The sequence below is a fragment of the Melopsittacus undulatus genome, chromosome Z (assembly GCF_012275295.1).
Source record: "Melopsittacus undulatus isolate bMelUnd1 chromosome Z, bMelUnd1.mat.Z, whole genome shotgun sequence".
Classification (NCBI taxonomy): domain Eukaryota; kingdom Metazoa; phylum Chordata; class Aves; order Psittaciformes; family Psittaculidae; genus Melopsittacus; species Melopsittacus undulatus.
In genome coordinates this window covers 98,431,799-98,458,283 of record NC_047557.1, presented here as the reverse complement: position 1 = coordinate 98,458,283, position 26,485 = coordinate 98,431,799, and the positions used below count along the sequence as shown (strand labels likewise).

General features: G+C 36.7%; 1 protein-coding gene across 1 annotated transcript in view; it reads right to left on the bottom strand.

Annotated features, from left to right (window-relative positions):
• CDH13 (cadherin 13) overlaps positions 1 to 26,485 on the bottom strand; it is a 510,139-nt gene that overhangs the window by 316,172 nt on the left and 167,482 nt on the right. Inside the window, exon 3 of the mRNA XM_031051836.2 lies at positions 24,399 to 24,607. Within this exon, the coding sequence (XP_030907696.1) occupies positions 24,399 to 24,607 (209 nt within the window). The remainder of the gene's footprint in view (positions 1 to 24,398; positions 24,608 to 26,485) is intronic.

Genomic DNA, 26,485 nt, shown 5'->3' with positions numbered 1-26,485 from the left:
CACTAAGCAGACATGGACTGTGTATCCTACAACCCTACCCAATACATTTTGGCAATGTGCACTGTCTATGTGCAGTCAGTTGAACATACCCAGATGAATCATACTTTTTGCACAGCAAAGACTGCATATAGGAGACAGCAGCATGGGTATTGAAAAAAAATTAAAAAAAAAAAATTACCAGTTGCTTCATGCTGAAAAACAAAACCCTTTTGATTAAGAATCTGAGAAGTCTGCTTCTTGTTGCAGTGTCCTGGTTTGAGCCATAGCAGTCATTTTTTCTCCTTCTTGTAGCTGGTGCAGTGCTGTGTTTTGACTTCTGGGCTGGGAACAGTTGCTTGATAGCAAGCATGTTTTGAGTTATTGCTTGGGTGTTTTTTGTTCAAGGCATTTTCTGAGCTCATGCTCTGCCAGGGAGGAGGGGAGGCCGGGAGGAAGGAGAGACAGGACACCTGACACAGGCTAGCCAAAGAGGTATTCCATACCATAGCACGTCATGCCCAGGATGTAACTGGGAGAGACCCGGAAGGGGCTGGAGCTCTGGGGGGGGATGGAGGAGGTATCGCTTGGTGCTCAGTCGGGCAGGGTGGAGTGAGTTATGGGTCGGTGGCTGGTGAGATGTTGTATTTGCTTCGCTTGTTGTTTGCTTTATCATTATTATTTGTAGTAGTAGTAGTAGTAGCAGGAGTGATTTATGTTATACCTTAGCAATTAAACCCTTCTTATCTCAATCCGTGGGGGCCACATTCTTTGGATTCTCCTTCCTAACTCTTGCTGAGTGAGCGAACTGTGCGGATTCGGTTTATATCACGACAAAATCAAGCACAGATTAACTGCGAGGGAGTTTCAGTACTTTTCTTTCCATTAGTATTGGTACACTCTTGCATTAATGGAATGTAATGTGGCACTTGTGTGCCTGCACCACTTCCTTCCTCCATTAGATCAGGGCTGTATTAACTCCTAGCAAAAAATAATTTGTTATATAGGACAGCAAAGCAGGAATGAATTATATTTAGATTATAGATCTGCACAGTAATCTGGATATATTCTCTTAGACTTGACTGTGCATGTGTGGTGCTCTACAAGGCTGGTTTCTTGCGCTTTCCTGTACAGGAGCTGCCAGACTGACAAATGAAGCGGTAGTCTGTGATGAAGACAAAATGCCCTCTTACATCCAGGCTACAGCAAAACTCTGCATTCACCAATCTAGATTTGTAAGTTGGTCGAAAGAGCTGAAATGTTAGTGCATTAATCCACTTCACCACTTTGTCCAGCTACTCAGAACAAATTAATTAACAAGCATTAACTGAGTCCAAAGAGCTGAAATTGTTGTGTATTAATCCACTTCACAACTTGGGCTGTATTTTCACTCTTCAATACAAACAAATTAACAGAGAGTAACTGTCTGATACCTGAAGCCTAATTCTACTCTGTGAGAAAAATAGACAGTATTGCAGAGTCTTGTGGACAACTTCTTATTACTATCTACCCGTGTGGAACAGGAGTTGTAGTGGAATCCAACTGCATTTGTCAAAAAATGAAAATCCAAGATTTGAACATGACCTGTGTTATTCATTCCCCATCATAGCAACCCAGCTAAATTCTCAACCTTTTCTTAGTCTGGACAGTCTCAATGACCCACATACTATTACTGAAGACGAGAACATGCAAGTGAAGTCCTAACTTAGGTATCGAAAAACTCACATGCATTAAATCGAGTTTTCAAAAGTATGACTACCAAGACACTTAAAAACCCCCAGTCATTCACTCAAATTTTACTTCTAGATCCAACTTCCACAGAACTTGTAAAATATGCTAGTTAGAAATAGCAATATTGTTTTTGATTTTCCCCGTATCTATTTTGGGGTGAGAAACCAAAGATCGCCTCTTTTGCAGAACATTTCCAAAAGAAAAGTGAAACATGAAAGATGGAGACTCAGACATAGGCTTGGAGATCTCAATGGATTCTCACATTTCTCCTTAATCACATGCTGACAATTAAGTCTAATTCAGGAAATTCAAAGAATGTACCTGTCAGGAATCAGGAGCAAATTAATTGCTATACTGGAACAGATCAATGATTCATGAGCTGTAACATCAAGCTGCTAACAATATTAATTGCCACATATTTCAGGGAAAAGAGCTTACAATGGCAGGATGTACCGTTTACAATGGTTTTAAGGTTTTTTCATCTGGATTATAGCTGATGAAACTGGAGTACAATACATGAAGTGTGACATTGATAGTTCAGTACTGTGCCTCATTAAAATTTACATTTGGATCTGAGCATTTGACCCTAACAACATGCAGACATAGTAGTGTAGAATTATTTATATTCCCTACTGGAAAACTGTTGACTTTTAACTGAGTGTCCTCATGGGATAAGAACAGTCACTCCTTCCAAACAACAAGTAAAGAGGTTTTGTTGAAGTTTCCTGACCAAGAGAATTCAGCCTTACTCCCAGCCTGCATGCTACCTGTTGGACAACATCGCTGCTACTCCTACTACTTTGTCTTTCTAGCATTGGCCATGGAATTCCTACTCTTTTTTTCCAGTCATTGGGAAGCAGCATCCAAGTTTGTTAAAACAAAGGAATAATCCAAAAACTGCCAGGGCAGTACTGGAGCACTTCATAGCTCTTTATTGACTACAAAGGTGTGACTGAATAAATCGGTGGGCAAAGCATTCACAAGCAGGAGATTCAGTATTGTTCTATTAATTGCTTCAAGAGACCTTCCAATGAACCTTATTATTTAGTACTTATATCCCACAAATCTAAAACCTCTACTCAGATATCTTGATTTCTAATCCTGTGTCTTTTTCAGAAGGAAGTGATACATTCAAGTGCGTCCAAAAACTGGGCTTTGACTAAAACAGAGTATATCAACCCCTTAATTTCCAACTAAAACAGAGTATATCAACCCCTTAATTTCCAACTAAAACAGAGTATATCAACCCCTTAATTTCCACTTAACTTTTTTGTTCATACTTCATATTTTTTCAGATCTGTCTGATAAGTTTTATTTTTATCTATACGCATTGCCTTGCTCCCAAAGTCACTGAAGTCGTTAAAGTCAGACCTGTGTTGCTTCTGCCTTTACTGACATATTTGAATTTAAACAGGACAATTCAAGAATCAAAAAAACCAAATTCTCACAGCTTGAGCTAAATCAGCAGACTCTCTCTACTTCTTATAATTATCTATCAAGCAGCTAGCCCCAGACTGGACTGTATTTAAATGGCTTTATGAATTTGTAAGATGAATTTGTCAGTTCTTGTCACACATGCCAAGTACAAATGTTCTGCCTCAAAACGTAACCAAAGACCCATTGTGTGTATCAGATTGTGCACAGCATGTTGCTTCTATGAAGTAGAGTATTTCCATGGAATGTAAGAAAATTAATTCTACTCTGTGTTATTCAACTTTCTTTGCACAACCCCCTTTGGTATCTGAACATAACACTACAAACTATCAGCATGGCACCTCAGGTTGTGGTTGTTATTGTCTGACCATTTCACAGTGAAGCATAGTAAAATAGCTTTATTTTGCTGAATTTATCTAATAGCAGCAGGTTAATAAATTGAAGCTTTTATAATTTGATACGGTTTTGGTCCTGTTTCAGTTTACAGACTTTCTATTAACAGACCCTGAAATCTGAGAACAAATACATTATCTACCATTATACGCAAGTTTCTCAGATGAGTAATTTTTGATCTTCAGATTGCTCAAGCAGTTGCTTAGAAACATTTGTCTGTATTAGTTACACAAGTCATGTGGATTTATTTTTCTCTTCAGATTGGATGGCTTCTATGAATAAGCAACAGAGCATGAAATGCAAATTTCATGATAGAAAATTCAAAACTTGCTTTTGGCAAGGATTTGATTTATTACATTTACAGCACGAGATGAAAACAAAAAGGTTGTCTCTGATCTGAATGACACGACAGGGGAAGAAATGCATGTGTCACTTGAAGAACTAGTGGCATAATTTGCAAAAACAAACAAACAAACAAAAAAAACCCAATATTTTAAAAAAGGAATCGTGTAGAATCAGTGGAGAACATGGCCTAGGGAGCTTATTTGGCTGAAAAGAAGAAACATGAAGACAATATGAGATGGAGGCTTGGTTAAACTTGCTATGGAATGAAATGGAACCTGTGCAGCAATTTGTTTTCCTAGTTATCTACATAAGAAAAATTGATTTCTCTTCTGTCCATTAGTACTTTCCAGGGATTAGTACTTTCATAGATTAAAGAACAAGTAGTTAAATCAGAAAAAAAGTCATAGAGTGTCAAGTAATTAATTATTTGCCTTTTTCAGAAATTTGGGCAACTAAAGAAGGAGAAGCAAGTAGTCTTGTTCATATCGATAGTAACAGCGAAGTATTATTCAATAAGGTTGAAAAAGTACTCACTAGTATTTCATAACAGAATATATAAAAACACAGTAGAGTGCTATTTCTGCTGATATTACCAGTAGGAGAAATATTGAAATTCACACCTTTTTGCTTCTGTAAAGGAACTACTTGTATTTGCCTGTTTCTCCTAAGAGGAATGATTTTTCTATTGTATACAACAGTTTATAAAAACAAAATCAGTGATTCAAAACTAAATATAGAATTTTATTAGCAGAGGCTGCTTCTTTCAGTCAAAGAGAGCCATATATGGTAAAACTATGTTACTGAGCACACTCTCAGAATGAGATCCAGGCTACTTCTACAAACTATAAAGCCTACATTAAAAACATAGCCAAAGTAATGAAAAACAAACCAAACAAACCCTGAAGGAAGAAATAGTGCTAAAACAATGGAGAGAAACTAAGAAAACGACAGTAATATTTTTTTCCCCTGTAAATATTTAAACCCAGACTGCAAGGACTAATGGACAGTAAAACCATTCCCAAAGAAGAAAACAAATCTGTTTTCTGCTGAATTGTGTGATATTCAAAGATAAAATTACTAGGTCTGATTTCTAGTAACAGTTGTTACAGTCAACAGAGTTACATCACATCCCACTACTAATTAAGTAAAGTCTCTAACTAGCTACCATGGTACTCCCTTGCCAGCCAGCAGCAATGCTAGAAACTAATGCCAGTGAGATTGCCAACTGACAACAAGTGTGCCTAGCAGCTAAAGCCTGACACCAGTGCAAAATATTTGTGTCACTGGTGTTTAAAACAGGCTTAGTTCTGGATGAACTATGACTAACCCATGATTATGATCAAATCCTTCTGCTAGCAGAAACAGCACTGAGTGATGTGAAATATTTATGTAAAGTCCTTCCTTACTGTTTAACGGCAAATCTCATAAATCCTAGTCAAGGCATTTCGCAAAACCAGCCAGAACTGGTGTCACACTCTGAGCACTTCTCTCAATATTCAGTCAAATGTCAAAGTGTAACTAATAAAATATTCAAATAGTGAATATGAATTTGATAAGTAAACAAAGTTATAAATTTTGATTTTAGCAAAAACAGTCTTCAGTAAAACCAAAGCTCTCCAGTGCAGACTCTCAGTGTTTGCATAAAGACTTAAGAATTTCTTAACAAACAAAGAACCACATTTTTCCTCCCTCCTTTCTGTAACACACACCTCAGTCAGATCATGCTCATCCATTTTTAATAGCACATTGCTCCCTTCATAGCTGCATACAGAAATTTGGCTTAAGGAATACAAGCTTACAAATTGCCATCCTTTGCCTGCCTTTTAAAGAAAGCAGGGGAAAAAAAGTAATAAAGGAACAATCAACATCTTGAGCTAAGATTAAAAGCTGCATTCATATTAAAGAATGGTGTCTTTTTACTATTGAAACTGGAGCTGTAGATTATTCTGTGCTGATAAAGTACTACAGTAGGCAAGGAACTTTCTCATAATGAGCACTGCTGTAAAACAATTTATCTACAAGAAAGGAAGCAAGTTTGCATAATCCATTTATGGTTGATGCAGCTTTAGAGGAATTTGTTATATAAATATATCTCACCCTGGGGAATTGTTTTGCCAAAATAACTAATGAAAGTGTTTGAGCAACTTAACACTGACAATTAATAGGATTTTTCAGTATCACAATGGACAAGAGCATCTTCCCATGTTCATTTACCATCTCACCAGTGAAAAGACAAAAAATTGGCAGACTTCGAATGCCAAATACATCAGGAAGTGGAAAATGAACTAACAGCACTTGCAAAAATGTCAAGTAGGTGGAATATTTTAACTGATCATCAAAAGGTGGTTTATAGTTCTTTCTTAAGAAACGTTCCATCACTCAATAATTGTCATCTTAAAAATTTTAATTAATAGTTCATCCATTGTCCAACTGACATTTCTAATATTCTGCTGTCATACTGGAATGTTTGACTAAACATAATCAAATACCATTATGCTGTTATACTCTTTGTTAGCAATCACAAGCTATGTTTTAAGTTTAGGTGTCAACATCAAATCATCAAGAAGGATTATCCCAGGTAATCTCACAATCTCATCAATAATGCCTTGCCAGCTATAATTCTGCAGAGACTTAAAACTTACAGTGAACCTTACCTGCTTTTGTGGTCACCTAATTATTTTTATTATGCTTTGTGGCAATGTTGGCTGCCAAAAGAGGTTGTCCTAAAATCCCAGTGTGACAAAAATCAATTTTCAGATGCAAATGAGGGTGCCATAGGTGACATTTTTCATATCAAATAAATTGCCTGTCTATGGCTTTGAACTAATGGACACATAAACAAGAGAGATTGGTGCTGAAGAACTGCATTATAATCTTAGCAAAGTCTTATGAGACTCATGTTACAAGCTTCAAAGTGAAACTAAAAAAGAGGGAGGGGGCATGAACAGCTTGAGGAAACCTGCAAGAATAGATATAGCCTTTTTCTTTTACATTATATTAGGGGTTTTTTTGTTGTTTTTTTCCTTTTTGAGCTCCCATTTTGTTTTTACCCATTTTTTTCTTTACAGTTTTAGATCTCGTATGACCCCTTCTGCCTGCCACAACTTCTACCTAATTATGACTCTCCACCTCTCCTCCTCTCTGTCCCTGACCTCCTTCCCAGTTGCTCTCCTATAATATTTGTACAAAAGGATTCCTTCCTATTATTCTTTTGTGAATTCTGACGACATTGTTTTCAATTATTTCCACCTCCTTGAGCTGATAGGCATTCCCTGGTAGAAAGATTATTTGAAGCCACCCCTTCGTAGCTGGCTACAAACCCATTGTGAAGAAGCACTCAGACCTCAAAACCAGCACTTCTAAAGTAAGATGTGCAGAGGACAGTATGAAAGCAGAGTTTGTCAACACTATTAAGAATCTTTACAGTAGTTAAGCACAAGAAAGAGCTCAGATTAAAGATGCTGATCTGAACAGCTGTGTAATGAAGCAGGACCAGGAGGTCCTCATCCCACTGAGTTGCCAGAGAGCCATGTGCCTCTTCAGGCATCACATCCACATGAGACTTCAGCTGAAGCCTGCAGTTTCAGACTATTTTGTTTGCTACAGAGATACAGGGATTACAAACAGACCACTCTCAGACAGGTCTTCCCCCTCACATCTCCCTTTCTTTTTCTCTGTTATCATAACCACTTCAACTTCTGTATTAAATATTGAGGGGATATAGATTAGTTCTGTTTTACTAAATCTGTGCTTTTACACCACAAAGTGCAACAAAACTGTTGCATTTAAACTTTCTAAGAAAGTACAAGAAATACACTGAAAAGAACATTAACTTAACCCCAAGAGATGCTTAAGTGAACTTGTTGCTCATGTCACATATGACTGCACCTCAAAAACATGACGAGGTCTACATCTGCACAAAACTAATAGCAGGGTTTTTTAAGGCTTATCTGAAGCTTATCTTGAATAATCACAACCTTCCTGAGCCTGCAAATTTCAGATAGAAGTCCTGAGAGATATTTACCCTTGCAATACAAATACATTTGTATTGTACTGCAATACAAATAGAAACATGATAAAACCAGTATTTTTATGCTATGTTGATAGTGTTGTTTCCAACTATAGCTGAAATGAAATATATTACATAATAGCTCTTCAAACTCCTTCAAAAGATTTAAGTAAAGTTCAAATCTTAAGCTTTTGAAACTTTAATCTTGAAATGTAGATCAATTTTTTCTTACTTCTTTTTCTCATGTTAGGAAAACATGAACAGTACTAAAGTGACAAAAACCTGAATCCTGTGTCAGATTTGTCCCCATGCATATCCACTTACAAGACTAGTATAAAAATTTGGGGGGAAAAAATGGCAAAACATCCTGTTCAACCTCTCATCCTGACATCCTTGATAAATAATATTAGTGCTGCTGCACCTTAGATGGTTTTGAGTTCTGTTTGGGAGTAGGAGGGAGAAAAAGGTATTTGCTGCTGCTGCACATCTAGCTGCCTCCTGAAAAATCAGAGCTCCCTCTAAAGTCAATAATTCAGTGCACCTTGACTTTGCCTGTCAGCATCAGCAGAATGACAGGGAGGCAGAACGAACAGAACAGGCTTCCAGTACTGTGCAGGCAGAACTTTGCCTGGTTGGTCAAATACCATTGGTGTTTTCCTCAGAGGCAACAGTTTATTCCCATTGCCAGATCAACTCCCGGCAAGGCATGGATATGGAATTCAGGCAGCATGCCTGAGTACATCTCCACCCTGTTCTGAAAAGAGAAATTATGATGGAAAGTGAAACATACTGTTCCATGCCTTTTAAGGTCACCCCAGAAATTTACTTCACAAGCTAACTAATATATAGTTTCTCTTTCTTCTATCACTCCATTTCTCCATGGTCTTGCAACCCAATGCAGATATTTGGAAAACAAGTCTTTAATTCCAAAGGTCCACGAATTACTTTGGTGGCAAAATGCTGTGATCAGATTAACTATCATCTTCATCACAGCTGGTAATGGAGAAAGTGAGTAGCAGAAAATTCCCAGTTGGAACACATTTATCTTCAAGTAAATCTAAACCACAGAAGAGAAACATGGTCTGTTCACACTTTACAACTGAAAGAAATGCTTCAGGATTTCACAAACTATAGATTGGCATCACTGAGTTAAAGTAGAGCTTAATTTTACCCTGTTTTATAGTTCTTCCTTTCTGTTTCCTTTCTGAAACTTTCAAGTTTACTGGAGGAAAATAAAAATAAAATAAAAAAAAATCTACCCATAAGAGTAAGAAACAGACTGTAAGATTTACAGCTTTTTCTTATGATGATCCGTATTAGATAAGATCATAACTCCCATCAGCAGCAGACAGCAGTCAAAAGGTCAATTGCATCAGATTCACCAGATTGCTAGTTAAAAACCAGCAAAACTGAAATTGGAATATTATATATAAATATATATATATATATGTATATATATACAAAGCACAAAGGAAAAACTTCTGAGATACCAGATATATTCATTGGCAGTGTACAAAGGGCAAAAGATTAACAGACTAGTGAAAAATACCCTGAGAAGTGGTCGATCTCCACTAGTACTGACCAAAGCTATTTAGCCAAGAAGTTAATTTAAAACCAGAAGATATAATGCAGCATAGTTTTATGAACACTTACTAAATAAATGTAGAGCCCTAGGGCTCAGTGTACTTTCATTTAAAGTGATTGTATTCTATGTGCAAGTATTAAATACTTAAATATACTGGGATAAATTAATTTAGACTTGCTAAAAGGTTTCTATAAATAGCCCTGCATAATTTCACTTCTTCATATAGTTGGCTTTGTTGACAGTTACTATAAGAACAGAGCATTCTGGTTTCCCTTTCATGAACATGAAACAGTCGCTTAAGGAAAGCCTTTCATACTTAGAACAAGGCAGCCACTAAACCTATCCCTTAGCTTATCTATGTAGTTGGAGTTGGAGTTCATTAACTTGTCACTGCTGATTCCTTTTGAATAGGAAAATGAAATGAAAAAATGACGTGCAAATCAATATCAGCTGTTAAGTCATGTTCTCATTTAGCACAGTGTCAGATATGAAGTATTGAGAATTATAAAGAAACTTTTTGGTGGAAAAACATGCTTAGTATGCCATTTTTTAAATAAAAGAATTGCTGCAGTGAATTAAGCTAGTTGTCATCCCATACTAAAAGTTATAGCACGTTAGACGTTTAAGAAAATCTGCTAAACTCTATTTTTATTTACAGGTATCTTTTAAAATTGCATTAAACTTAATCATCAGGAGAAGCATTCAAGAATGTATAATTCATGTTCTTTAGTTAACACAAAACCTGTGCAGTGCATCTGTAGGTCTATAGAAGCAGACAGACATCTGCTAAAAGGACTTCCATATATCCCAGTATAACACTACAAGTTCACAGACGTATTCTTGGGAAATACGTTTCACTCATGTAAATCATGCTCTTATCAGAAAGGACTACAAATTAGGTATGTGAAATGATAATAATAGAGTGTCAAAGGCCAGAGGAAATCTGTTGGAGATAAACATAAGGTAAAGGCAAAGAGCTATTTGTATATTCTGATACATACTGAATTTCTCATTACCTTTCCGGAGAGAACCAAATTCAGAAAACTCTACCTGGTAAAATGCAGGCCAGAGAAATACCTCCAAGATGCCACTTCATGCATCCTCGATGTGGAGCTCAGAGTTACACCATCAAGTAAATGACTTGTAGCATAGTTAAATCAAACAACTAAGTGCAATAACCTTAATTTCAAAATAGCTCGGTTTCCACCAGCAAAAGGTAAAAGTTCCCTATTGCCCCGTATCTAAATAACTTTAATATACTTATAGAGTATCTCCATTTTACAGACAGAAATATGAGGTAGAGAGATATATAGAAGTGAAGACTGGTGATAGTATAACATTTTTTCCTTTTGCCCAACCTCTCTTTTGTCTGGAAGATCTTTGGACAAATGCTGTCTTTCACTATATATATAAGACCTCAAAAGTCACCGTCCTTGACAGTGCTTCTGTACTCCTACAGTAAAATGGCAGAGAAATAACACAAACGCTGAATGGATTTGTGCTCTCCCTTAATTCTTTTAAACATACAACCTTACAACAGAAACCAGAGTCTTCTGATTGTCTAGAGACAAGATTAATTTCCATCAACTTATTTTCTTATTTTATAATTTTAAGGACTGAATTTTAATCAAGTCACTTATCTAATTCACCATTGCTATGAAACACATTTTCAATTAATAAAATGATCCTAAATACATCCTAATGTACTGAATGCCAACTAAAAGGACACAATAATTACCAGCAGTGAGAAGGAAGTGGGAACGCCTTTAAACTAAACCAAAAGAATTTCTCTCTCATAACTCTCTATCCCATACTTTTGTACCACTAGAAGATACAGTAATTATGTCCCTCAAATAAACCAGATACTTTCCTCTTTAATAGCCAAATATTAAAGGAATCCTTTCCCTTTATACTTCTAATATATTTATCATACTTTTCTTATAACTGAATACAGATGACTCAGCTTTTTGACAGATGTTAAGTTTATTAAACATCACAGGACTGAACAGAATCTGCCTTATGGTATTTACAAATTTGAGATAAAAAAAAGTAATTATAGTCAATACACAAAATCTGGCATTAAAATCCACTGAATAAGTGTGAAACTTCTGAGATCCTCTAAAGAGCTAGTTGACCAAAAAAAAAGCAATCATTTTGCAGGGATTCAGCTGAAGACACAATCAACATTAAAAATAACTGAAGAAATATGTTTTTCATATTTCATAGACACAAAATATAACTAGCACACTGTTACTGTCCGATAACATTATGCACAATTATCACTATATGTATATAAACTTGATACTAATAGTATCCAGTGGAAAGGGCTGTACAATATGATAGTCCCACTAACACATTCCATTTTCCTGGTGACTAAAAAACATGGAAGCACTAACAATTAACATCAAGGTCACCCTCAAATAAATTTTGATTTGGACACTCCTCATAGCAGATTTATGAGTAGAGTCAAAGCTCATTAAGACCGATGGAATGACTCCTGTTGACTTAATGGAGATTGCATTTGGTGTACTGCTTTCTGTGTTTTCCTATGACAGATTAATTACACGGTTTTGTGAATAATCATGCCTAAGATCAACCCTGTAAGTTGTAAGCTTCAAGCCTTACATCACATATGCAAGCAACTTTGTTAACGAGTTTGACTGTTGCAGATGTGAGCCATTCAGAATCAAATTTTCCCCGATTTTTACTTTTAATCTTTAAAATGAAGTTTTAACATTCCCTCCCCTTACCTCTACCTTAATTCCTAATTTGAGGGTCAATATGAAGCACAACAGATGCTTCTGACTTTACTGACCACATAAGCTTAAAAAGGATGGATTTGGGGAGTGGGGGGTAGAGAGCAAACCACAAAAGGACAACACAATATGATGGCACAGAGGAAATAAAGTTGTTTCCAGATAAAGTCAGAAAGTTACTTAACCTGCCATGCATAGCTACATGTGTAATAAGGAGCCATATTTTTTTTGGCAGACATAGAAGAAATCCTCAGTACAACAAGGATATGGAGTGGGCTTTGGCATCACCCATATGAAGACAGGCTAAGAAATTTCAGCCTGGAAAAGAGAAGCTAAGTGGAGACCTCAGAGCAACCTTCCAGTATCTGAATGGGGCCTACAAAGATGCTGGAGAGGGACTCTTCATCAGGATCTGTAGCAGTAGGACAAGGGGTAATGGCTTCAAATTAAAACAGGGGAAGTTCAGGTTAGATATAAGGAGCAAGCTCTTTACTGTGAGGGTGGTGAGACACTGGAATGGGTTGCCCAAGGAAGCAGTAAATGCTCCATTCTTGACAGTGCTCAAGGCCAGGCTATACAGAGCTTTGGGCAACATAGTCTAGTGTAAGGTGTTGGAACTACGTGGTCTTAAGGTCCTTTCCAACCATAACTATTCAATGATTCTATGATTCACATGGCAATAGAACAACCAAAGCCAGGAAATAGGTAGAATTTGTATCATATTAAGTTGGTTGCACAAAAAAGTGCAGTTTTTCCTTTAACCTGCTGCTGAAAAAACTCTTTTGTGTTGAAAACCAAAAGGGGGAGTAAACTGACATAAATTGCTCAGTATCGAACTGCAAGCATTATTGAAACAGAGTAGATAGAACAATCAGTTTTATCAATGTTAAGATTACGATTTTAATTAAAGAGCAAGAATGTGACTTTGTTGAAAAAAGTCACATTTTTCCTTTTTCTTAGTAAAATAACCCAATCTATACATATTCTTATAATTTTCAACATAAACTTACAATGTATGCATTGAAAAGAATATGTTTTAAAGTCTCTCTTGAATGATATCTCACACCATAATATGTTAGTAATATTTTTACAGATGTTGCTGGAAATTAAATATATGTGAACCGTTACAATGGACCTCTCAGTATAGAGGTTCAATTTTTTACATAATTAATGGCAGTAAATGAATGAATCTACAACCAGTGGATGTTGATTGAGCCAGTATGAAAACAAATAATGAAATGCTTATTTCCTAAATCAGGAATTCACTCTAAGTTTTTTACTTCTAGAAGGCAATTCTGTTGAAGAGGCTGATACAAAAAATACAGAATACTAGTGTAATAATCATTTTAATCTAAGGAATGGGTATATAGTTTGCAGCAAGAACATCAGTAAGAACAGAAAGTCTAGTCTGAATGCTCTTGTTACCAGGTGCTGCCACAGGAAAGCATGATGACTGAGCCCATCTGGTCCCACCTAGATTTTTGTCTATTCATACAGTCTTTCAGCAGGCATGAATTTCCTATCAAACTAGTAGACTTTTTGTTTCGTCTTCAGGGAAAAGGAAAAAAGTCACAGGTATGAGAATATTCTCCCTGTGCAGAGAAGAAGCTACAGTGTAGTAATTGTCCGGCAGTCAGGAGTATTGAGTTTACTGGCATTTTTGTTAAAGTGCTCAATAATATCCAATCCAAAATAATACACCTTGCAAGAGCATTCCAGTGTCCCATTTCACAGGGGTTGACACGATGTTTTAACAACTCACCTCTGCGCTTTAAGGAAACCCTTTGCATTTTGAGACAACCTTTTAAACTATTAGCAATGCAGATTTTTATTAGAATTTTTTTAGAAGTAGTCAAAAAAGTTGGGTGATACTAATGTGTGTTAATGTCAATCCATGTATAAATTCTTCAGGATCATTTAGGAGAGTCCAGTATTTCACAGAATTGTACCCTTAAAATCCCAGTGCAAAAAAAAAAAATAAAATTCTATGACAATACCTGAAAATCAACTTTTGGTTCAGTCTTCCAGATCCCAAAAGACATTTTACTATCACCTGCCCTCCAGATCACTAGAGGATAGATCTTTATTCAAAAAGCACACTGTTCAATACTGTATAAAAAGCCAAAGGGCAACCTCCCCCATAAACACTCAACATATTAACATGTAGTATAAGTGGGGTCTAGAAGAATTTTTTAAATATTATTCTAATTTTTAATAACTTCTAAATTATCATTAAATCTGCAAAATGTATAAGTCCTCAATTGATTAATGCATCATGCCTGCTGCTTCTAGTAACTCTAAAAAGGCATTGGGCATCAGGAGGATATGAAAATGCTTGACTGTGATGTTTCTTATTAACAAAGTCCTTAAAGCCCCAGAAAATATTGATATGTGTACACATGTGAGTAAAGACAAAGTTCACATACACAGAAAGACTTTAAATTTCCATTTGTGAACTTGTACTTGGCCACATAAAATATTCAGTAGTTCTCCAGTGTGATTAGTACCATTATACAGATAAATATACTTAAAATAAATATTTAGCCCATTTCTGATTGATGATATAAAAAAGGACTGTCTTAAAGAGTAAGCTCTCTTAAGGAGACTGTCTTAAAGAGAAGTTACAATCTTGTACTAAGATCACACAATTTAGACACAAGAAGGCCAGTACACTAAGAACTAGAATCCAGCTCATTTTGAAAGAATTATTATCTATTCCTTATCTTAAAAAGCTACATATACTACACACATTATTCATTTATCACAAAGCCACAAGATAATTCTAGAGATAGAAATGAAACAAAAGATAAAATTATTTCAAGATAATCTCCTATTGAGTTCAAACACATACTAAATGGTCCAAGTATTGAACATCATCAACCACAAGGGTGTTTGCTAATTTGCAGGTAAACAAAAGTGCATCCCTTTCAGGGTAGTTTGAACAGTTGCTGATCAAATGACTTTGTGCTGCTAGAATTTAAACAAGTTACCAGAACACTTTCTAAAAAAGATTTCAACAAATTTCTCTTTACTCATCAGGAAACTTCTTGTTTACTGCTGGGCACCAAACAGTCATAGTGAGTTTGTTAAGAAACTAGAGGCCAAATTCAGTTTCTCCTTTCTTAAACAAGATTTTTCCATAGTAACGAAGGACAATGCAGAATTTTAGTGGTACCAAAATTATTAGCAGCAGCTAATTACTGTACATTGCAAGAATACCTGTCAGTTCAATTTGACCTGATGCCCCTCCACTCTCTTCCAGTGTAATCACCATCCCTAGGTGCCCTCTCAGTAAGTTGGTTAAATATATAAACAATTAGTAAAACAATTTTTTATAAGATGAATCAACTACTTAATGCAAAGGTTAGTCATTTTGATTTGGCAGTGAAATGAGAAGTGAGGAGCTGGAGGATTAATAACACTAAGATAACTATAAATGTTAGCAGAGTTGCTTATTATGGAGGTACCAGTTATATTAAGCTTTGACTTGCCAGCTTATTCTAGATATTTAAGAAATCTAAAGTATACAAAAGATGCAAAAGTCTGCTCTTAAAAGCAACAGGATTGTGATGATCAACAACTAAGGAATTTTAAGTCCAGAAGGAGCTATCTGTCCTTGCAGTAACAGAATCAATTCTTGGGGGAGGACAAATGTAGACTTTTACCCTGTGATGCTCCATTAAATGCTTAAGATGTGTGCTGAGATAAGTGTTGCTGTAATGACCATAATAAATGTTCCTTCGGGTTTGTGAAAACCAGCATGGAACTATTGGGACAATCATTAGAGATGATATTGATGTATCTGATGGAGAGAAATGACTAAACTCTTACTCAAGGAATCATCTTTTCATGTGAATAATTTCTTCTATTATGGCTTTCCCTCAAATCCAACTTGCATCTGGAAGCTGATGCAAAAGATTATACTGGGGAAAACACCAGCAATATTTTGTGTCTCTGACACAAAAAAGAACCTTGAGTTTAGTTTTGGACACAACTTAGTTTGATCTCCTCTTGGAAATGTCTCAGTTTCTTAATAAATCCAAGATATATCTGGTGAAACTGGGGTAGTTGTCATATTCTGACTGCATCATTCTTGTATGTTAGATGAGAGAACAACAATGGAAGAAAGTCTTGCAGGTTCTTCTGGTTTCTGTGACACCTCTTGTTCATTACAGATTTGAGGACATTAAGGATGTAATGGTGATTTTAATATCTTACAGAAATCACCACATCCTTTTCTCAAACTCCTTATTTAAAGATTACTGTGTTATTATCCTGATGTGAGAAAGCATTATGAAATAAGTATCAACAATAAAGATATCTATGCAAATACCTTTTCTTACAGATGTATGTATATAGACATGCACACACATATTCTTTCTCTGTGTACCTAATAGCTACACTTTAAGGATGTTAAAGGATGAAAGCTGCATTATAAATGAAAGATATTACATATCCTAAGAGACATCTACTTATCCTTTATGATCTTGCTTAATGTTCTACTAAATCATGCTTAGTCTGTTGCTTTCCCACTTATATGCTCATTTACTACAATGAATTTTAAATTTAAACCTTTTCCAAATGGTTCTTTTAAATGTTCTCCATACCTCTGGCACAAATTTCCACAGAACTCCAGCAGTCTATGGAAATTAGCACATAGGATTGGCATAGTTTTGTCTATATCAGAATGTTTTCATGCTGGACTCAAAACAATAATAACTTGAAAAAGAATCATATGTCAATACATGATGATCCATTACTCATCCAAAAAAATTTAGTAGATTTTTTTTAATAGAGTTAGCATCCTTAGATCATAAAAAGAAGCTAATTCAATTCAAAATGTCTTCACACAACTTGTCTACCATTCAAACTCTCTTAAAAATATTTTAGGGCCAAAAGGTAAATCGGTATTTTCTTGGCACACTGTCCAGGGTGAATTTTAGTTCAGATAAAAGACTTCAGCAATCTCTGAATAATATGTCTCACTGAATTTATGAAAGCTTTGTCATTAAGTCCTGTGGATGAAAGTTAAGAGTTAAGTGTGATTTAAAAGAAAATATGATAAAATTGGTTGCATTCCAGAGCTCCTTTTAGTTCTGAGCTTCCACAAAAACTTTATACAAGAAGGCCATCAAGCAACAGTGAAACTAACTGAGAAGTCTAAATGCAGCTCAGGGCTGAAAGAAATTATGGGTTTAGGCTTTTTTAATAATATTAATTTTAAATATTTTTGCCTGACATCCTTCATTATCCTGTTAATAATTTGGAATAATTAACAAGTTTTGTTTAAAAAATTCATCTCGTTTTACCTTGAATTGCTGTCAGACATATTTTACAATTGTCATAGCTCTGTTTGTTACTGAAAAGCACAAAGTCCCTTTCCATAGATAAACACTTCCCTAGTTCACATAAAATCTGAATGTATACTACTCATGGAGAAAAGCACTGAACATTCAAAGAAGCTAACACCTCTTTGTTTCACAGTCAAATATTCACGTTTCCAGTCTACAAGACCATTTTTCTCTCCTTAAATATCCAAGTACTTCTCATTTACATGCTGAAGTTGCATACTGAGAGAAATAGAAGGAAAGCTAACCCACACGTTTGAACTAGGCATCTATATCTACAGTGAATAAACTTACAAGGCACACTTCACCCCAAAAAGGGAACATTAAATTAATGAAAACTATCAGTGGGCCATGTTCTTTATAGTATTTAGTCTGGTATTTAACACAATTATGTAACTGTTGCTATGGCAACTGCCACATCTCTTGGCACCATAATAATTCTCAGACAAATGGATCTTTGTCAGAGCAAACTCCAAAGCCAGTGTATATGAAACCTGTATTTCTTTGGTAGTGGGAATCTGCAGAGTTGGAAGAATAAATTCAGCCCAGACCTAAGGGAAAGCACAAGCCTGTCAATAGAGGTGAAACTCTGCTGCAGAGCTGAGTGAAAGGAGGGGAGAAGGGCTATATATGAAAAATCACAAGCACTGGGCTCTGCCATGGGACTCGTGGTCACTCAGAAACAGCCCAGCAAGAAGTACAGGAGTCATGTCTGTAAAACAGTGTTAGACAAAACTCCTGTCTCGATGGCTTGATCCAAAGTCTGCTGGAATCTGATTATTTCAGCAGGCTCTGGATCAGGCTGAAGGATAAAAAGGGAAAGTAGGTGACTGGAATTTCTGTGAAAATAGCTTATTTCAGGGACTGAGGAGATTTCTTACATAAAAGGAGCTCTTTGTTTTTTTTCCCCAGCAGCAAGTGGTCTGCACAGAGGATTTTTATAAAAATATAGCCAAACAGACAGCTAAATGATGCTATAAGGAATGACCCCTCGATGAGAACAAGCTCTTGCTTTCATTGGCATTAATTAAGATATATTCTGTGAAACCTGCAATGTAGTACTGCAGACTTTAAAAAATAAAAACTTCAACCTTTCACTGATGATTAAAGCAGGAAAATGTCATTTACCACAACACCATCCACACACAGGTACTGCATTCTAAAATTACTTCTACATCAGATATTTATGCATTAATTCCTAGTCAGTAGACATTTACAGTGTGAAAACAAACAAAAATAAAAGTAATGACAAGTTAATATTTTAACGGCCAGTAGAACATATTAAGCTTTCTTCCAAACAGAATGCAAAAGTGAGAAAATGAATTTTCTTTTGTTTCCTCTTTAAGAAAAGACATCTTTATATGCCTGAAGGACACCTTCATATCTTAAGACAAAATATTGCCACAACTTTTCTGAAATGGTATTCTAGATACTGTTTTGATCAGTATAATGACTTATAAATATATCATAGATATTGATGTACCCCTGTGACTTACTCTATTTTGTGCCTTAAAATTAAATGCAAAACATGGTGTTTTATTTATGCAGCGCATCACTTTTTGCAGCAACTGCTATATGCAAAATCTAATAACATGGAACTCTTCGAGCCTGTTTGTCAATATCTCATATGAGAGTCTGTCTTCTGCAAAATGACTTTTGCAGAGTCATTTTCAGCCTATTTGGAACTCTATTCTAAACTGAAAAAATGCTAATATACATTAATGGGAACGATTGCTTGCTATATCAGAGAGGCTGATTCTTGATCTTATTTTCCAAATAAATTATTGAACTGCCAGACGACTAAACTCAACTATTCACTTCCTTGCATGAATATTTTTCTGTGAGAGAATCCTGATTTGTAATAAGATTATTGATCCTTTATCATCTGTTTTAAGGCAGAAAACCATACATGTAGGATTTAAGGCTCTAGGCATTTTTTATCTCATATCAATAAAATTTGCAATCTGTATCCTGCAGGGATAAAGCAGAGAGTAAGCTACAAACAAGAAATGCTAAGGTTTAAATCCAAGGAGCTTACTTTCATTATTTCTGTTTGATGCTTTAGGAAGGAGGCACAGGCATAAAGCAACTTGCACAAACATACACATCCAGGCAGTGACTTAGTACAAAACAAAATTCAGGTCATCAAGGTATCTGTGGAATTTTTCAGCTAAGCTGCCTCTCAGGTCCCCAGTATAATAATAATGAACATAGCAGGGTACTGATGTTGGGAGAAGCAATGGTTTGACGAAGGGAAAAGTGGAAGTTGTATATTTGACTAGCCCTTAGCCACAAAGTGGACTGGACAGAGTAGTAGGACTAGTGTGACTTCATTTTCTTCAATCTGAGCTACTGTTGAAGATGGTTTTAAACTTCATCTACAACATGCTGTCTCTGGGTGTATTCCTCATTCTTATCTCTTCTTTTCTTTCTCCTGTTCCTTTTCCATCTAGTGCCTGAAAAGTGTCCTGAGGGTTTGACAGTTTCTATTTAATAATTTCATCCTTCTGTATGGAAGACTGCTAAGCACCATACAGAGAAGTTACTACCAGACTGGAATTTCTGAGTACCTTCATGCCCTCTTACCTGCTTTGGTGCCAGACTCTTGATATCCCATGCCCCTCCCCGTGTCTGTGATGGTGTAACAAATAAAATCTCTAAATAGCTCCTTTGATGGGAAGGTGAGAAAGCTGCATTTTGCCAACACACACACAAAAAGACAGAAAAATATTGTTTCCCAAGGTTTTCTTTTAGTTCCCAGCGTTCTAACGGCATATTCATTAAAACCAGACTAGATTACTGAGGGGGAGGAGACATAGTGGGAAGCCATTTTATTTAGCCTTGGAAGACACAGTTCAATTCCCAGCTTGCTGCCTTTTGTAACTCACGATCTGAGACTCTACAAAAAATTGGCTATACTTTGTCTTCCACAAAAGCAGACAACCGAAATAAATACACTAATGTCTGGTCAAGTTATCAGATCTGATGAAATTTACAGCTTTTGGCTGTCCTACTATTTCCATAAGACAAAGCAGGGATCAAGCATTGGATAAGACGTAAGATAATAAACAAAGTAATGACTGTCACTCATCAGCTCAGCTTGTTCCCAACTAGGGCTTGCAACTGATCCATTTTTCCATTTGCGATCTGAACCTTAGTGATTCTATGAATTATTCCAAATGAACCCAAAGTTCATTTTAGGATCATGGGTGAATCAAAATATTTCCATGCCTATTTTTAATATCACTAAGCATTCAAGTCCTGACTCTGTGAAAGAGTATTAAGCAAACACTGGGCAAAGCAGAGCCAGACCACAGATGTGCATGCCTCACCAGCGCTACCAGTGAATGCAAGTGAACTTCATTTTCTGTATTGAGTGCTCTGATTGCCTGAGGGTACAAGCATATGCACACACAACTATTACAAAGATAACACTGTAATGTTACGCCTTACACAGGCCCATGGCAAATCTGCGCACTCATAGTTTACATGTCTCTCAAAAATCACAGCAGTTTTTATATGAAGACTTCCCTCTGCCAAGATTGAAACGAAGCTGTACATCTAGCCAAAACCATGGGAGGAAAGGAGCATTAAGAACATGTTGTAGAAAGCAATCTAACTGTAATCTGATGTGCAGATTTTTGTTCTCAATAGCATGTATGTGTATCTGTAGGTAGAGCTATTCATGAGGTTTAGGCTATTTTGCAGAAACATCCAGACTTCTGGAAAAGCAGCAGTGCTGAATTTGCTCTTCTGTTATTTGACCCTGCAAAAGATTCTGTGATCAGAGAGAAAGAGCCAACTTGGCTGACGATGTTGAAGAACCACCTATCCTTTCATATTGTAGTCATGGCCACCCTTTGACAGAAAGATGCAGGCTCTGCAGATCTAATACGCTTCTGGCACAAGAGTAAGACAACATGCCCTTCAGACTCAATAAGCAACATTAAAGCAGTGAGTGGTATTCTAACAGCCCTTGATTATGCTATGGCCGTGAAGTTAATCATGTAGGACTGATCAGTGAGGCCAGTTTATCCTCAGCAGGAAAGAACAATACCTCTCCATCACTAGAATACCAAAAGCTTTTCTGCATGCTGCAGACTGGACCTCTAAATATTGTCCATATTCATCTAAAGTATGGTTGGTAACAATCAGTGAGTTTTAAGAATTATGTTATATCTTCCTAGGCTAAGACTGCCAGTCAGCACATTAAAGATCATTGTTGAAAGTAATTTCCAAACATGTTGGGAATCTGAAATTAGAAACATTAACAATGGGATTTCACAGATGTAGGTTACATGCTTTCAGAAGAGAAATGGCACTTCCTGGCAGTGGGGAAATACTTAAGAACTACTTATCCCCTAATTAAATAAGGTACTGTATTCTAAGTACTGATGCTAAGCAATGTTCTAACATGTGCTCATCTTAACCCTACAGAATTATGCTGAATTACTAAGGCTCCTCAATTACAAAGGCTCCATCTGAGCATTTCTTAGCCAAAACTACTTGCATAAACAGATGGAGCAGTTCTGCTGTTTCCATGATGACACATTTTGATTGCAAAAGTACAGGATTAAGTTCAAATTTATCATAAAATCACTTTAGATTGGGCTCTGTATTTTTTATATCCTTCTCAAGTGTGACAAACAGAGACAAGACTGTCTGTTGTGTTTAAAATAGGCAAACAATAGCTGAAATGGCTGGTAAAAAAAAATATTGATTTAACAGCAACAGAGTACTGCCTGAGGCCAGACGAGGACAGTCAGCCTCAAAGTTCTTTATATTCCCCTGAATAAGGGGATGGTCCTCACTAGAAGGATTTCCCGGGACACATTAATACATCATGTAACACCCAATGGCACTGCAGGCACCAAGGATCACCACACTAAAAAAGGTAACCTTCTAGTCATGAGCTGAATATCAAAATCCATAAAGAAGTGATGAAGGCAGGTAGAGATGACACTGTGATGTTGCTTTGAGGAGTCACCTATAAAGAAAGACTGGCAAGTGGCAGAATACATCAGATTTAGACTGGCTTTCTCTGAAGCAGCACAAAGTGATTGGAACAGAATCTGGGAGTGGGGCCAAATTAGACTTGGCTTTTGAATGTAGTCTGGTGATAGATTTCAACACTAGGCATTAATTAATATTGCTGGAACATTTTGAGGGGAGACTACCAGAACCCAAATAAGACATAAAGGGAAAAGGTCACTGGCAAAGCTATGTCATAGTCTATGTAAATACACATCTCTTAATTCCCCTAGATTGTAACTTCCATTGAATGCCTCCTCTCAAAGGCACTGAAGGGCTGCTTCCATACTAAAACCAAAATAAAACTTCAGAATATGATTCTCAGGGAGTCAGATCTTCACACATAAAATGATTCCCTGAAGTTTAACTCCAGACTTCCTGTCAGAAATGTCTCAAACTCCTCTGTGGTTTCACTAACTTCTAACTGGGGAATGAGAATCTCCATTTCGAAACTGTTCCTAAGATTTCAAAACCTGGAGTGAAAACAAAATCATTTGAATGTTCTTGGGAATGCACCAGAAGGAGCACGGCTCGCTAGTTTGAGACACAAGACAGACAAATGCCCAGCTCCTGCAAGTGTAGCTTTCCTACCCTGAATATGGCAGTGAGCAGACCTAAATCCACAGTTCCACCATGTAAGAGACTTACTTAAGTATGAACCTGTTAAAATTTAGCTTTGTGAAGAAACAGCATATTTTAATACAATTAAATTCCATTTAAGTGTTCTGATCAGCTCTCTGCAGTTATGACTTCTGGTGCTTTCTCTCCTGCTGGCAATCTGTATTCACAACATGTGCTGCTCGAACTGCAGATCAAGACCTTTCCACAGCCATGGACTTTCAGAAGGTTGTTCAACCTTTCCCCTAAATATAACTTTTCTGGTTTTTTTTTAATGTAACAAGGAAGTTATACTAAGCTACTGATGGAAATACAACGACAATGCTGGTAGCTAAAAGTTTAAATGCCCAAATAAGACAATAGATCAGTCATTTTTATCATGGCTTCTTTATAATTCCTTGAAATTGTAGATTTGCAAAGGTACCAGGTTTAATTGCCCAGTACGTCACTGCCTTGCCTGCCTGTCTCCTAAACACCATGATACAGAAGCAGAGGCTATTTTATGTGTCCTTTCCTTAATTTCATGGATGTGAAGTAAACAATCAATTTGTAAAGCACTTCTCCCCTTAGACTGAGATTAGTATTACACTGAAATTCAGAAGTGGAAACAAAAGGGCACGTCATTCAGTGGACAGAATGGAACAAAAATCATTAGCCCATAGAGGCAGGGTGCAAGTCATGTGCTGCTATTTGTGGGCAGATGTTAATGTATTTTAACACAAGGCGATGCCAGGTAAGCAGACCTATACAAAAAATTAATTCCACAGCACAGAATTCAATTCCATGTACTTAAGACTTGGAATGAATGTGAAGGTTCTGTGAATTCTAAATTACACACTTAGACTATGATTTTCTTTTTCAGTTATGGCCAAACTGTGGTCATCTGGCTTAATGTACACCAGAAGAGACAGTCAATTTTGGAGCTCTTTGCATTGAATCATTTCTTTACGAATGTTTAGCATTTATGCCTGAAGATGTAATACATTTTTCAATACCTGGAAAATCTGTATTTTAAATTAAACTAAGTACTAAAGCATTACAGTAATATCTGAATTGAAGACTAATTTTGATATCTGCTGACAGATTAAAACCACTTACAGTCCTAGATAGCACATGCAAATACCCAGCAGCATCTCCTAACACTTTCTTCTAATCTTTTGTGTATATCTTACCTTTAATGCACCATGGTTTTCCTTTTCTTCAACAATCAAAATTTCTGCCAGATCCTCAGCATGCTCAGACTGTGCGTGGACAAACAAGGTTCTGCCAGCTTCTGATATATTCTTTAGTGCAACTAAAGTTCCATCGTGTTCCACCTTAAAATCTGGGTTAGAAACTTCAAAGGTCAATTTATTATTCCCCTTGCAGTCATCAAATTTCACTGGGGAAAAAAGGAAAAAATAAACAATTATAAGTACCTACTTTGGAACACAGGCTTCAAACATGTTATTGGCTTATCTACAGATCTAGGAAAAAATGTATTACAATCTACGAGGAAAAACTTTCAAAGAAGGTTTATATTTGTGTGACTAATTTATGGACAAATTATATGAATATTCATTTTCAGAAGGATGAAGATATTTTGACTATGCTAACTGAGGAGGTAGGAGATAGAGCACTTTGGACATGAAAATTTGCAATCACTTAAAAACATTGCATGAAATGCACACCTACTTCTAAAAACTGGGCAGCAACAGTAGAAACCTTGTTGTCACACCCATTGTAACCCAGGATCTCCAAAGGCTTTTCTCTTGGCAAAGTGGTTTAAGATATCCAGTAAAACTTTAAGCTGGTTGTTTATAGAATATTCAGCCTCAGCGTACTGTAACTGTGTTGTGTAACAGAAAACCCAACCTGTAACATTTCTTACTATGTACCAGGATGGTGATAGAGTGCATGGGCAGCACAGTGTAGCTAAGGGTTATGAGAACTTTTAATCAAAAATTAGCTGTCAATAATCTTGTTTCACTTTACATGGAAGATCTTAAATATTTTGGAAAGCTGGCACAGAGAGAAAAGTATCTCTGAAGTACAGAGATTTGAGACTGTCTCAAGTTTCTTCTCTGAGTCTGGTAGATTCACTCTGCACAAAACATAGGAGAAAACATTACTCATGTAACTACCAGCTATATCATTAAGGTCTTCACCACAGACTTGTAATTGCTAAGTATATTTCTCAGGTTTTGACATGTCTGAACAATATATTTGCATGAGAAGGGTTTTTTCCAGACAATCTGTTCTGTATTCTCTACCTGCTCCTTGAGTTACTGTTGTAGATTTTTCGCTTATCTATATGCTCTTGGTATTTTGATTTTACATTTCGTTTCTACTGGATCTTTAATAACAGCATTACAATTTCAGAAGTTAACACAGACAGGGATACAGACTATAGAAGATCAAAGACAATGGAGTTTTCCTGAGAATAAAGCACTTTGGGTAATTGTTTCAACTCACAGTATAGACTTCTTGTTTTAGGTCATTGACTTTAAAGGAAAAACATAATCCCAGACTTTTTTTTACAGCCTGCCCAATACCCAAGATTTTCTTGACTATGCAAACTCTATAATCAGCCTTAGTGCACAGACAGAATCTCACAGTGGATGACTACATGACACTCTAGGAAAGTTACACAAAAATCCTCTTTATGAGATTTTGCATATTTCTAGACATACCAAAGTGAGGACAGGGTTGCCAGGGGATCTCTCGGAGATCCTTCCTCTCTGCACATTCACTGGGTTTGAATCCCAAAGTAGAACCAACACAGTGAAAAAGAACTGTTGCTAGTTCCAGAATGTGAATGTAACTTCACACATTCTCTCCCTCCTGCTTTTCCCCAGGGGAGCTTCACTCCTTCATTCCCAGCTCCTCTGCCTTCTCTCCCAGAGCAGCACAGGGGGATGGAGAACAAAGGGTTATGGTCTCTGCAGCTCCTTCCTCCTCCTCACACTTTTCCTCTGATCCAGCTTGAGCTCCCCCTCCACAGGCTGCAGGTTCCTCCAGGACATACCCACCTGCTCCAGTCCTCTGATGAGTCCTGCTCCTGCATATTCAGCCGTCCTGATTCTTCCCTTTCCTCCTCCTCCTCCCATGGGGCTCACACACTCTCACACCCATCTCTGCTTACCCCAAGCAGCATTTTGCCCCTTCCCCATCCCTGTTGACAGGCTCAGTAGTGCTCTGTGCCAGGGCAATGCTGGAACCAGTACTATGCCCTCACAGAGAACTCGCAGGTGTCACCCAACAACAGCACACAGACCAT